We start from the raw sequence: 14,850 nt of genomic DNA, 5'->3' as shown, positions 1-14,850 counted from the left end.
GACACAGGAGAGCTTTCAGTCCTCCGTTCCGCTCTCCCATTGAGCAATCCCATCTGCATCAATGCCGTTCCCATCAACTGAGAATAAACAATGCTGCTTCTTGTGATGTGGCTTTGCTCAAGTCATTAAAACAAATGCCCGTACACATTAAATATGCTAACAGTGACACTACTCTGTTACAGCGTGAAAGGTGTCAGCAGGAGCAAGGAGTCGGTGCTTTCTGGAATAACCAAGCCAAGAAGCTTCTGCAGTTTCAGTTGTGATCAGCTCAGTGACTCCAAGCAAAGATATACATATGGTAACATGGTGCTGGAGAAAATGAAAGAGTGTCATTCACCCCCTCCAGACTACAACTCCGTGGTGCTTTATTCTCAGCCGCCCATCTAAGCACTTCTAGGCCAAGATTTAAACATGTGTTTAATCCAAAAAGGTTCTTCTGAAACACTGTCAGTTTAAAAACTTTAACCCAAATAATTTTAATTATCCTAAAATTGAGAAAGATATCATTGGCTTAATCTCAATTATCTGCTTTTCTACAGACTGCAACAAGCATATACAAAATATAGCAAAATACTAATGCTTAGGTCTTGACTTTCCCAATGTTGAACACCAACAGCTGCCACCAAAATCGCCCAGTGCTTCTGAAAACCTGGATGGTTATCATTGCGGAGAAAACATGGTTGCTGTTTGGTCCCTGGTGGTAGGATGGTATTTCATACCGTGGTCACCCAGCCTCTGCTCAGCCCCGGTGTTCTTGTTCAGAGAGGCAGCTGGGAGCCTTTGGGAACCCTACTAGTGGGGCCTGTGTAGTGTTGGAAAACACAGGATTCTTCAAGAAGAGGGAAACTAGAAACAGACCATGCTCTACAGCTTTTAGTGAGAATTCTACTTTGAGAACCTTGAGGGAAGGCTGACATCCCAAGGAAGCAGGATTAGTTAGCTGGGGATGGGGCATTACATGGCTCTTACTGCTCTGGATGGCAAGCACGGTAAGGTGTCTTGTGAGGCAAGAATTTCAAATGTGTGTTGCAAAACACAATTGGCAAGGACAGAGGAGAACTAAGATCAGAGCCAGGGCTGCAACAACAGGGAATACAGATCAGTTTGGCTTGGACAAGCCTGATTAAATACGTAAATGTTCTTGAAGTCTTGCACTTTGTCAGTATGCCAACACAGACACTGGAACCAAACCACGAGCTAGATATGTTAAAGCCAAGCTCTGTCCACAAAACCTCGTGGACCTTCTAACACCGCACTGATTGTATTTTATTTATGGGAATCTGTCTGAAAAGACAGTATGGCTACTAAGCTGCATATACTTTAATGAATCGATCACTAGAGAGTTTTAAGAGATTAGTTAGAAATGACAAGACAATCTCCTTTGAAAGTTAGGGCAGCTTTTCTATGAAGACAGTCAATTTTCCAGGTTAGTTATCAGTATATATGTACAGGAATAAAAATGTATCATTCATTTGCAACACACTTTTGTATTAATGAAAGGGTATGAATGTTTGTTTGAGAAGCATAAGGATGCACCATCCCCTTTCACTTTTGAATGCAATATAAAAATGAGAGTTGGCCATTTAACACAGTAGCGCTGTTGTCTTCAAAATCAAAACCCACTGCCCAGTATCAGCTCCTTTTGGTCCACTATAAATATATATTAACTCAAATGCTACATATAATATGGTTCTGACCTCTTAAAACTCAGCTTAAGAGCTGTGACTTTAATCCACTAACAGACTTGAAGGCAAATGACCTTTTGTGTATTTACAAACAAAAATGTTCTTGGACATTCAAGTACAAAAAATACGTACCATACTTATAAGCTATGTATCAATTCTAGATCTTCCTGGCCAAGAGACCATCAGTTTTCAGTATTTATTGCACTGTCTCTTGCTGATAAAGTATATTTGATCTTGATCAAAACAAAAGGAAATTTAAAGAACTGTTATCTCCAATTGAGCAAAGATAGTTATGGGATGATGCATCTCAAAGGAAATATTTGCACAGTGTAAATATATAAATATGCTTTTTGTGCATAAATATTTAAGAAAACTGGACTACATAGATTACTTTTATATCAACCCCCTAAATTTCTTTGGATGTGGATAACTCCTATTTTGTCTTGCATTTTCTGTCTTCATATAATGTATTTGACCGCTAAGTTCATATAATAAAGGTTGCTTTTGAAAGAACCCACAGAGTTCTGCCAAATGAATTAATAATCCAATATAAGAGACTGCTGCAGCAGGCGATTCAGCATTGGGCAGCACCAACGCCTGGCAAACAATCCATCCCATGGGCCAGTTTTGTGAGCAACGGAGAATATGGAGTAATTGCACAGAAGGCACATTTTGCACACAGCAAAGCAGGTATGGTGAGAGACACTTGTACTGCTCCCTGTGTGAGTGACATCCTCTAGATTCAGCATATCAAAGAAATGTTTATTGCTGTCTAAAAGCAAAAATTCAACTCTGCCTCTGGGACAGGCAGGGTTTCAGGCTGCGGGAAGTCAGAGCAGCCCATTGACAAATATCCATTCAACTGTCCCCCATGCCCAGTTACTTCTGCAGTTAAGATCATAGAATTGTTTCGGTTGGAAAAGACCTTTCATCCACCACACCCAGCCATTAACCTAATGCTGCTGAGTCCACCACTAAACCACATCCTTAAGAATCTCATCTATGTGTCTTTTAAACACCTCCAACGTTCCCTGGGCAGCCTGTTCCAACATCTGGCAACCCTTTCCCTGAAGAAGTTTTTCCAAATATCCAATCTAAACCTCCCCTGGTGCAACTTGAGGCCATTCCCTCTTGTTCTATCACTTGTTACTTGGAAAAAGAAACCAACATCCACCTCACTACAATCTCCTCCCAAATAGCTGTAGACAGTGATAAGGTCTCCCTCAGCCTCCTTTTCTCCAGGTTAAACAGACCCAGTTCCGTCAGCTGCTCATCAGACTTGTGCTCCAGGCCCCTCCCTCACCAGCTTCATTGCCTCCTCTGCACTCCACCTAGTACCTCAGTGTCTTTCTTGTAGTGAGGGGCCCAAAACTGAACACAGGATTCGAGGTTGGACCTCACCAGTGCTGAGTACAGCAGCACAATCACTTCCATGGTCCTGCTGGCCACACTATTGCTGATACAAGCGAGGATGCTGTTGCCCTTTTTGACCACCTGGGCTTGCTGCTGGCTCATGTTCGGCCACTGTCAACCAACAACCCCCAGGTCCTTTTCTGCCAGGCAGCTTTCCACCCACTCTTACCCAAGCCTGTAGCACTGCCTGGGGTTGTTGTGACTCAGCTGTAGGACCCAGCGCTTGGCCTCGTTGAATCTCACACAGCCTCAGCCCAACAACACAGCCAGTCCAGATCCCTCTGTATGGCCTTCCTACCCTTCAGCAGATCAACACTCCCACCCAACCTGGTGTCACTTGCAAATTTACTGTGGCTGCACTCAGTCCCCGCATTCGGATCATTGATAAAAAGATTAAACAGAAAATGGCCCCAATATTGAGCCCTGAGGAACATCACTCACAATGAGCCACCAACTGGACTTGACTCTGTTCACCACAACTCCTTGGGCCCAGCCATCCAACCAGTTCTTTACCCCATCCAAGCCATGAGCAGCGAAGGTCTGGTACAGATAAAAGGACAGCAAACAGGGTTAAAGTGTCCTCAACACCACTCTGCTTGTTCAAACAAATCACTGGCTTGTGCAGCCTGGAGGAGACTGAGGGGAGACCACACCATGGTCTACAGCTTCCTCACAAGGGGAGGAGGAAGAGGGGCAGGCGCTGAATGCTTCTCTCTGGTGACCAATGGCAGGAAATATGTGCCAGGGAGGTTTAGGTTGGACATTAGGAAAAGGTTCTTCCCCCAGAGGGTGGTGGAGCACTGGAACAGGCTCCCCAGGGAGGTGTCACAGCTGCAAGCCTGACAGTGTCCAACACCCTCAGACACATGGTGTCCTCTGCAGGGACAGGAGTTGGACTCCATGAGCCTTGTGGGTTCCTTCAAACTCAGGGCATTCTATGATTCTATGAGCAAAGCCTGTTTTGAACCAACTGTGACATGAGTTAGCAGCTTAGGCCTGACAGATGCTTTCTCTAGAGAATCTCCAGATTCCACCCCATCCATCAGAAGCTGGGCATGCTGCCTCCAGAGACCTTCAGTTGAGTGCTCTCTGCTATACAGCATTTTCTTAATGCAGGGGACCTCCAAGCCGCACTGTGGTAAACTACACACAAGTGCTGGAAGGCAGCAGAGATGAAACTTTCCCTGGGGAGACAGAAGGTAATGGGATCACCTAGTGTCACAGGGGTTCTGTAGCTGTTGCTGCACATTGCTAAAAAGGAAACTGGAGACTAGATAAGTGCATCAATCATTGCAGCTTACATAATAACATTTCTAAACCACTGCAATTTAAGGGATAATGACTTCACTTTAAATGTACACAGTGAGTATTGACAGTTTCACAGATATTGCACAAAATCTCACATTACATAAGCGTGGTCAGGATTGGATGGGTATAGAAGATTTTTACCCCACCAGTAAACCATCTCCCCTTTGTTGGTTAACAACACAAAAATAATTCTAGGGAAGGAAGCTGTCATGACTGCACATGCAAATTCTCAGAGAAATTTAGGTACTTTTTTATTGGGCAAAAAGCTCAAACAAAGTAAGGGTACTTAAACAGGGTTTTCAAAATTAGGGCTTGTCTAGCAAAGCAGACCTGATCGAACAGAAGTAGATGGGACTCGAGAGTTAGGGAAAAGCGTACTTGTAGGACTCTAGTCAAGAATATCTATCTGATTTTGGATATCTGATATATTGTAAGTGGCAAGCATGAAACGCACTTTGTGACTCATGATTGTTTAAACTCTGCCTTGCAGACAGAAATACGACAGAAAGAAACACAATTCCAGCAAAGCTGAAAAGCCCTGTATCCAACTTCAGAACTTCACATTGTCAAAATAAGGCCATGTTATTTCTGGTATTCTTTATTAAAAATACTGCTGTACACATGAAGAATGAAAACAGGATTAAAGATGAGTAACACATTGGGATCATGACATTAGAACTTAACATACTGGTGCTTTTTAGGGGAAGCAGTTGACACCTGAATTACTGAAACAAGGGAAATCAAAAATACATAGGTACCCTCAACAAAATATTTACAATATAGTAAATACAGCAACAGAATTTAAAACAGGTACAAAAATTAAAATTACTAACATCAGATGATTTCAAAGGTTGTCCCTTCTGTGCTTTTAGTTGTAAAAACTAGGAAGGTCAGAATTAAATTTCCCATCTGGGAGGGCACATCCTGGTGGCTCTTCTTTTCAAATACAGACACACAGTTCTTCCTATGAATGGATCAAACTACAACTTTAGGACAACCTTCTAAATGGAATTAAAATGGGGTAGAAAGGGCTCTCCCCAAAAAAACACCTAAGCTGAGCTTCAGACTGTTCAAATCATTCCCAAATACGGACCAAATGAAATAAATAAAAAACAAAGCTCAACTTTTCTTTTTTTATGTATTTACCTGACACCAAATATTTTCTGGCTGACATACGTATGAAAACTTATTAGCTGTCTACCTTTTTATTTTTAAACCAAGTCCTGAGGTTTCTAGGGGCTGAAGCAAACTGACATTATGCAAATACAGACAAGTTTGCAATTTAGACATGTCTTGCAGAGGGTGGTTTGCTGGTCTAAAAAGGATGAGAATTCAAGCCCTATTTTACCCCTGCCTACACTTCCACAAAATATTGGTCCACAAATTAAATTCTCAAAGGTTCCCAAACCCCACAACTGAACAGATGATCCCCTTTCATTTTCAAAGAAAACAATACTGGAAAAACCTCAGCCCGCTTATAAATTAAGCATTTCATATTTCTTCTAGAATACAAGTACTTCTTTTTTGTACAAAAGAATTACAATATGATTTGTCAAAAAACATATAAAAGACAGCTGCTCTTCCTCAAATACATGAGCTAATGATAAAAGACTGTTTTGCATGTTCACTTTCCAAAGTTCCTGTTCCTTTTATATTAAAAAGAACATTGTGGCAACTGTTATCGTTTGAATATTAAACATTATGTTCCTTTTAAAATTCATTCGATCAAATGTGACAATAATCGATTTTTAAACTCAACAACTGATGCTACCTAATGTGGATTTAACCACATTTTCTAAAATGTGTAAAGCGCGTCCCTAGTCTTCAAAGCTTTCGATGTGAAGAGAGTTGCTTTTTTCTTGATGCAAGTCTCAAGGCAGAGAATCATTTTAAAGCTTATAAAAGTGGACAGAGAAATATTAAAAACTTCTCTGAAAACTACAAATATTGAGAATTATTAAAATTGATGTCAGTAACATCAGTTGCAAGTGCTTAGAGTCTGTCCTGACCTTTTGAGTTTCCACATTTTCTTCATGGTGAGCACCCAGTGCTATTAAAACATTCAGTGCTGGGAAAGGGTAGATACAGTCTTCACTACTGCTTTAAGAAAGGAAATTCCTACATATTTGGCAGTCTTCAGTATCAAAGTGTAGGTGTTTAACTAGAAATCCCATGAATACTCAGGTTTGGAGGCAACTGCATGTCCAAATATTAGAAAGGTAACTGAGGAGGAAATTCCAGACTTTTGAGACTGAATTACTTCAGGAATATTCATGTGTTGAGTATTATCAAAAGTAATATTACTTTGGGCTAAGCAGTGACTGCAAAGGCACAGCAGATCATTATCCCTCCAGATTCAGGCTGTAAAACTTGAAAAGCTCTTGATGCCAGACAACTGCTGTGTTTAGTTAATCTTCTTTTAACAGTGTCTTTGTATCTGTATCCAGTGTAGCGTACCATAATAAAGCTGTGGTTCAAAGAACAGAACTTTATACAAAAATTATACTGTAAATAACCTAAAGTAATACACTCCTGAAACTTCAGGCATTTAAACAATTTCTTTAAAAAAAAATCTATTAAAAAAATTGCATAAATGTAAATGCTTCTGACTAGCAGGAAAACGTACAAACAGTTTTTAAAAGGCGCTGGTTGTGTTTAGAGCAAGTTTGATATGCTCCTTAAATTATAGGTGTTTCCCATTATGTTATTTTTGTCACTTTGCTTAGACAAACTTTAAATCAAATGACGGGGGACTTTCTTTCCTTCTTTGTCAATTCACCAATACTTCACTTGACTGGTTTTAAAAAGTTTTGTCTTCTCACATTTCTTTGAGCTAACAGTGGGTGGCATACAGAGCTTGCATACAACACGCTTTTACAAAGGTTACAAACTCAACGGTCATTGATAGAACACAATTTCTATTAAATTATTTACCTGGTCCTTTATGCTATTCTGGGTGCAAATAATATAAAAAATGAATAAATTTTGCTATATCCTCAGTGACAAAAATGTATCCCAGAAATGTCCTTGCAAAGAGTTTCCCTTAAGTATACAATGTGGCAAAACTTCAGAGATCAGAAAAGTCTTAAAAAAATTAAAATTAGTGCATATACAAGTGGAAAAAATAAAAGCAGGAACATCATGCACCTGATGTGTTCCTTAATCTAAAATAAATTCTTCACAGATAAAGCCTCCAATGGCAGCCTTAGCTCTAGGATAAGTGAAACATTCTTCCCTTCAAGTAACAGTGTACCTGACTGAAGTGCAAGCAGCTTTGCTCATCTCCTGTTTGTTTCCCAAATGTGAAATGAGATGACAACAACAATTCAGCTGTAGTGCAATTTGCTATTGGTTAAGTTCCTCAGCAATGTCCTGCATGCTTTCAGCAAATACTACAACTGACCATTTGCGGCTGCAATCAGTTCTTGAAAAGTATTTTCAAAGCAGCGTTTTAAATCGCTGTAAGTTACCACAAGTACACTCTTCTCATCTCTGGAAATGAGGCTTATTTTTTCTGGCACACCAGCATCTAACTGTAACAAGAATGCAAAAGATAAAATAAAAGAAGTGTGAAAGAAATGGCAAAACATTTCCCCAATAACAAAAGCAATCAATTTTTTGGCAAGCACATTGTTGTGGTGCAGTTCAAATCTGCTAACGCCACAGAAAGGAAGGATCCAAACTGCACCACAACAATGTGCTTGCCAAAAAATCGAGACATTTTGGTCTTAACCTGATGGACATTCCAGACCTTTGGACTAGGTTACCATTGTTTCTTCCCTTTACATAAAGCTAATAATCCTTCAATGCTACCTTCCTCTGTCTAGAAAGCCTAGCAAAATTTCTATATAGCTCCTGATGAACAAAACCACTTTTGACATTACATTTTGTAATCCACAAGCCTCCATGTAGGTAAATTACTTGCCCACTGTAAAATGAAATAATGGATGGACCAGCCCAAGGTACTCCGAAAGCCCAAGGTACTCTGAAAACCAGTAGAAATCCAAACCTCACATTTTTGGCAGTACTGGAAACAAACTAGTTTGTAAGCTATATGGTACATTTCATCCCTTACTCAAAATAAAACCCCCCAAATAAAACAAAAAAATCCCCACCCACAACAACAAAAACCCCAAAACATCACAGTAACAACACACCCCAGAAGATTACCTATTTATTATCCATTAACAAACAGATAACTTGGGGTTAAAGTCTGGTCCACATTTTTTCCTGTTTTGTTCTGACTTCTCAAATTCAATATTAAAAACCTGTATGTTACACTATGCACTCTAAATACTAATTTGGAACAGAGGAATATCCTACTATACGTCCTGAAGTCCCAACACTACATCTTATGTTCTCCTGTTTCCAATAAATGTTCATCAATAGAGAATTGTCAGACTCCCTTATAATGACTCTGTTTTAGTTCCAATACAGAAGGTGGAGAAGAAAAAAGTGGGATATGACATCATTGAGACAAACTTTGGAAATACAACCCCAGTAGGATTAAATGTATTATAATGCTGTACAGAGTAGCAGAAGAAATTAAATTTGTCACTAAGAGGTTCCATTAGTTGCTGTCTGGAGCAACACAGCAAGTCAAAAATTTCTTGTATTTGTCTTTTAAAATCAGCTTCTCAACATAACCTTAAAAGCTGGAACCTGCTAAATTTAAAGTTCCTTTGTCAATCACTTCAGAAGGACAACAGCAAGCCAATTAGCTTTTAATTCTTGTAAAGCAGAATGAACCCACCAGTCTCTTCCAACATCCATTACAAAATACTATCATGATCAGGGTGTTTGTGAAATATTGTCTACTATTTTCATTAGCATCATACAAGAAATCAGTGAATTAATTAATGTAGGATATGGAAGATCTGTATTAAGAAAACCACACAGCTACCTAAAAACATGAATATTTATGGCTTTCTCTCCTCCTGTAAAGGCATAAATCAATATCTTAGCTGAAAAGATCCCCAAAACATCACACTGGAAAAAAGTTGTTTGGTTTTTTTTTTTAAATAGAGTAATTTTCATTCAAATGAATGATTTTGAAAGGTAGCAGGAAAGCCCAAATAACCACTTCTATTAGCGCACACAGCAGTTTCACAAGTATTTTTTGGAGTGTATTTCCAAAGTAAACTCCATAAACTTTACATTTTTTCGTGTGTGCTGAGCCCACAACCACAGAAGAGAAGAGCCTCTGTTTAAAAACGTAAGCCATGAACATTTATAGAACAAGGCATTCTTTGACACCATCTCTTACCTGACCTACGAATTCAGGACTGTCCCCTCTTGCTACAGTACTGTACGGGTCACTGCTTTCAAATCATGATGGCATTTCACTGCCTATTTGAATATCAACATGCTTTCTTTTTGATTTAGCCTCAATCCCTTTAATGTCCTTTTTAAAGTGATTACAGACACCAACCAGAAAGATAAAAAGGAGGTTAAAGAAATGCACAGTAGCGGTCTAACAGGAGGTCAAAAGCCCCAACTAAATAGAAGAAGATATAACTGTAGTTAAGTCAGTTGTTACATGTCAAAGGATCTGAATATATTCATTTTCTTCTGAAAGAGAAAGTTGGCTATCCTAATCCTAGAAAGAAAATACTAGCCACTGAAACTGTATACTGTCAGTGTCTGCATCACCATTCTCTACAGAGTGAGTGGAATAGTGAGTGGAATGACCAAGCAGCTTAAAAAAAAAAAAAAAAAAACAAACAAGAAATAGCAGCTTAGTCTCCTATGAATTAATTTTGGCAAAATGACATAAAATAAGTTGAAAGCTGATCTGTTAATAATAAAAAAAAAATCACCAAGTACTTTTTTTATTTATGAAGCAAGACAAGTTGTACAACTACTGAAGATCTTGTGGTCTCTCTCACATCTCCCACTATTCATCAAGGAAGCACTCAGCTAAAATTTTGCTAATGGTGCAGCTCTTAGAAAACCGCAAATAGCTGTGTTAAATTAGCCTTGGAAAACAAAGGGCTGGAGATGCTAAGGAAGTTATCGGAAGTGGATTCAACGTTAAGTCACAGAAATTTTCTAGCACTGTTCTAGATGGTAAGGATTTTGCACAAATTTCTATTGCAGTTTCCCTCCTGTCTCCTACTCCATTCAGCAGAGTTTAAGAATGGATCCTCTTGCCTTATGATCATCCTCTGTGATAACCTCCCCCATTTAAAGGGGTTTTATGGATCCTTTATGCTGTGTTGAAAGACCAGAGTAGCATAAAGGGACCAGCATTGCTTATCCACAGTATTCAATGCATTCTAGCATGAAAAGTTATTGTATCTCATGCTATATTACTGAACTCTAAGTTTTAATACTAATATACTAAGTTTATTTAAAATATCCATAAGTGTTTGAATATTAGCTAAGTGAATACATTGTTTTCATCCAAAACAGAGGGAAAATAACCAGTTAAATCAACAGAATTAACTTGCCAACACTAACTTGCTTTGAAGTGGAATATTATTTTAAAGAAAGTTAACCCAAACAAATTTTTAGAAGCTAACCCAAGTACAGTGTACCTTGTTAAGACATGAGATAATGTGACTGAGGTCAATCCAAGGAGTACCCGCTTCTGTCACCTGATGGAAAAGGTGATCTCGAAAGAGCTTTAGTAAATACCTGTCTCCAGTTTCTGACCACGTTGGGTCCTTCTGAAACCTGGTGTAAGACAAAAGGTTCACATTAAAGCTCAGAAAGTTAATAAAAATCAAAATCCACAGATATACATGACTCTTCAATGTAAACTGAGCAATCTCACTGCTCTGCTAAGCTACCTGTTACAATTTGCAATTAAACGGCAGTCTCCCCTCTGCCACAAACAGAAGATAACATATCCAGAATTTCTCAGCTGCTGAAGTACCTGAGGCTGATGCTTAACAGAGGCCCACAGAAAAGTAGCAGAAGCAAGTCCCCTTCAACAAGTTTAACATATAAATGGTAGAAACCAGCATTGCAAACACAGCTCCAAGTCTATTCAATAGGATGGAAAACAGATCATGAACACTTCATTTCTATGTAGTAGTTCATTAAAAAAAAAAAAAAAATCTAGGTTAAAACCAATATTTACATGGTTTGCTACAGTTAAAGCAAACTCTGGATGTCCTCAAAAACTACTGTCACTCACGAGAGACTGCTAAGAGAAACTCTAACAAAAAAAAATGAAGCAACTTTGTCATATCTATTTGCAGTCTTCTCCTTTATTAAAAATTCTGGTCAAAGTGGCTTATCTTAATTCCTGAAGGCTTCTTAAATACTCACTTCTTCAAGAGCAAACATAGGGAAATTATTTAGCTTAAATTTATGAGAGAATAAACTTTGCATTGCAAACTGGGTTTTACATCCTCTACAACATGAAAACAAGAATTTCTTACTCTGGTCTCTCATTGATTGTTCCCAATTTCGCTAGAAGCCTAAACAACCTTCCATTTTGCACCTCCTAGAAAACAAGGAAGAGGTTATTAAACTTCTGAAATACAAAATTAAGATACTTATTTGCAAAAGATCTACAGTAGTAATGCCAATGAAGCACTATTAATTATAATGATTTATTTACTCCAAGAAGAGGGTAGTTTTTTCAGAAAGATATCAGTAGCCCAATGCTCATTTTAGCACTTCACATTCAAATTATAATGTGGAAATTTAACAGTTAACAACATCTTGCTGCCCCAGCAGGAACCAGATCAGGCAATCTATTTCTTTGTGGAAACATAAGTCTAGTCTCTTGCCAGCCTATACCTACAGGTATGATAAAATAAGTTAAACTAGAAGAATATGGTAATATATTTACACACAGCTATCAACACCTGTAGAGGTATATAGTATAATACCTTATTTCAGCTGAAGATAAGAAGAAACAAAATCGACCAAATTTTTCAGAAATGCTTTGTAAGCCATTATTAGTAAATATTTAGCAACAGTAACAGGCCAACATTCAAATCACAATTGATTTCAAATGTAATTTTGAAACAAACTTTTCCAAAAAAAGCTAAAATTTAAGTCTTAGCATAAATTCTGAGTCCATCAATGACAGACATAAAGCAATGAGAATAAGCTCACACAAAACACAGAAAATTAGAATTACACACGCTTAGAATACATGCAATTAAAAAATTGATTTCATACCTTATTTTCTCATCACTTAGGACACAGTAAAAAGAGTTAGATCCTAGCTTACATTAGACTGTGGATTAATCTCTTGTTTAAGTACAAGCTGTACAAAGTTGGTAGGGAAAAGATTCTCTCCTGATATTATTCATATTCTCCAACATTACTCGTGCTAAGCTGCATCTCATTCCATGAACAATCATATTGATTTCAAATGAATTCAGTCTGGAGTAGATTAGTGTGCACAGCTCAGTAAGTAAAGTAGGTCCTGGTGATAACAGCTTGACCTCAGACAACCTATGGGTTGCAAGACTTCTATTACCAGTCTAAAAAACACACAGCAGAACAGCTTGTACTGCAACTCATAGAATCATAGAATAGTTTGGGTTGGAAGGGATCTTCAAAGCTTATTTAGTCCAACACCTTTGCCACAAGCAGGGACATCTTCAACTAGATCAGGTTGCTCAGAGCCCTGTCCAGCCTGGCCTGGAATGTCTCCAGGGACGGGGCATCCACCACTTCTCTGGGCAACCTGGGCCAGTGTTTCACCACCCTCACTGTAAAAAAAATTCTTCCTCATGTCTAGCCCAAATCTCCCCTCCTTTAGTTTAAAACCATTACCCCTTGTCCTATCGCAACAGGCCCTGCTAAAATGTCTGTCCCCATCTCTCAGAGGCCCCTTTTAAGTACAAAAAGGCCACACTGTCTCCCCAGAGTCTTCTCTTCTCTAGGCTGAACAACCCCAACTCTCTCAGCCTGTCCTCATAGGAGAGCTGTTCCAGCCCTCTGATAATTTCTGTGGCTCCTCTGGCCCCTCTGCAACAGGTCCATGTGTTTCCTGTACTGAGGGCTCCAGAGTTGGATGCAAGACTCCAGGTGGGGTCTCACCAGAGGGGCAGAATCACCTCCCTCAACTTGCTGGCCACACTCCTTTTGATGCAGCCCTGGGTATGATTGGCTTTCTGGGCTGTAAGTGCACATAAACTAATTCTAGCTACACTTACAGACTGACAGGGAAGACTTACCTTGTCCAGTTAGCAAAGGTCTATACAACCTGCAAATAATATTTTGGAATACGGCCAAATACACAAATGCCAAACCCACATCTGTATGCCTTACAGATTCCCAGTCAATGGTGACAGAGCTGAGCAACAGTGGTACTAACTCTCCAGGTGTTCTCTCTGCAGGCTTGGCAGCCCGTAAGGCAGGGAGCTCTTCTACAGAGGGGATTAGAGGACTTGAAACACTCAGGGTTTGCATGCTTGAATGGTGTGACATGCAGATGATGAGAATATTAAGGTGAGGAAGGAAAGTGACAGAATAAAGGGGTCACTGTTGTGTGAAATGTGAGGGTTATGAAAGTAACAACATATTCATGGCTACAAGAAAAAGTTAACTACATACAAACCACTTCCAGCTTCAGAATCCTTAAGGTGCAGATAACTGTGTGCTTGAATATGAGGAAAAAAATATAATACATGCTAGTCTTGTACTAAGCACCCCCTAAGCATCTGCTTTGAGGCAATAATGAAAAGAAGGTACCAGGCAAGACTTAAGGGATAGCTCTGATGTTACAGAGGATGTAGTAGTACCAACAAGTTAGTATGACAGCAGCTGCTATTTATCACTGCCAGGTAAACAGCTATTGCCAAACTAGGGGCTATGCAACAACTTGGATTTCTAGTGGCTCTGCTCATCTGCCAGTGACAAGCAACTGCTGTAAACATCTGACTGAAAATGTGGAGTGTTTAATGCTGATTACAGGAAAATTTCCATCTTTGTTATAGGAAAAGATCCACCTGCTGAAATTTGTGCAGTCACACTGAGCCACCTTAACATGAAATGATCTTAAAAGTCTTCAGAGCAGGAGTAGCGGCTGAATGTGACAGAAGTAGTAAGCACCCATTATCTACACCTTTGCATCCAAAGTAGAAATGGACTTGCTCTTCCACAGCTCTTTACTTCTGAGAGATTTCAAGATCTTTCATTAAGGAGGGAAAAGAGTTATCATACAAGCCAATGGTGGATAAGTTAAGAGAATCAGTTCACAAGAATCCAAACCATCAGTCTACTGCCTTTTAAAATAAAAATAGACGATGGGGGCATGTAAACGAAAGGAGTCCAGGACTTGATTAATTCCTTAAAAACATAATATCCTATCTTACACATATAGGCAGCAACATGGAAGCTTTCTGTAACATATCTGTCTTGTTAGAAAATCGTGTGGTCAGTGGCTTCTGAACAGCAGACACCCTTTTCCTGTTGAATAAATACACATTAACATGGGACAAAATACATATTTCCTTTGTAGCTAGCACTT

At 39.1% G+C, this 14,850-nt stretch overlaps 2 protein-coding genes across 9 annotated transcripts in view; one reads left to right on the top strand and one right to left on the bottom strand.

Moving 5' to 3' along the window:
* Positions 1-2,199, top strand: part of FLT1 (fms related receptor tyrosine kinase 1) — a 119,372-nt gene extending 117,173 nt beyond the window's left edge. For all 3 annotated transcript variants that reach the window (XM_065830275.2, XM_071804556.1, XM_071804549.1), the window contains one exon: positions 183-2,199. In XM_065830275.2, coding sequence (XP_065686347.2) covers positions 183-387 — 205 coding nt within the window. In that variant the 3' untranslated portion in view covers positions 388-2,199. The remainder of the gene's footprint in view (positions 1-182) is intronic.
* A 2,789-nt stretch (positions 2,200-4,988) lies between these two features.
* PAN3 (poly(A) specific ribonuclease subunit PAN3) overlaps positions 4,989-14,850 on the bottom strand; it is an 82,146-nt gene continuing 72,284 nt past the window's right edge. For 3 of the 6 annotated variants that reach the window (XM_065830289.2, XM_065830300.2, XM_065830311.2), the window contains 3 exons: positions 11,798-11,862; positions 10,946-11,084; positions 4,989-7,939 (listed from right to left, as the gene is read on the bottom strand). In XM_065830289.2, the coding sequence (XP_065686361.2) occupies positions 7,799-7,939; positions 10,946-11,084; positions 11,798-11,862 (345 nt within the window). In that variant the 3' untranslated portion in view covers positions 4,989-7,798. The other 3 variants (XR_011737537.1, XM_071804542.1, XM_071804537.1) reach the window with 3 other exon arrangements.

The sequence above is a fragment of the Patagioenas fasciata genome, chromosome 1 (assembly GCF_037038585.1).
Source record: "Patagioenas fasciata isolate bPatFas1 chromosome 1, bPatFas1.hap1, whole genome shotgun sequence".
Classification (NCBI taxonomy): Eukaryota; Metazoa; Chordata; class Aves; order Columbiformes; family Columbidae; genus Patagioenas; species Patagioenas fasciata.
This window is presented reverse-complemented; position numbering and strand designations above follow the sequence as displayed.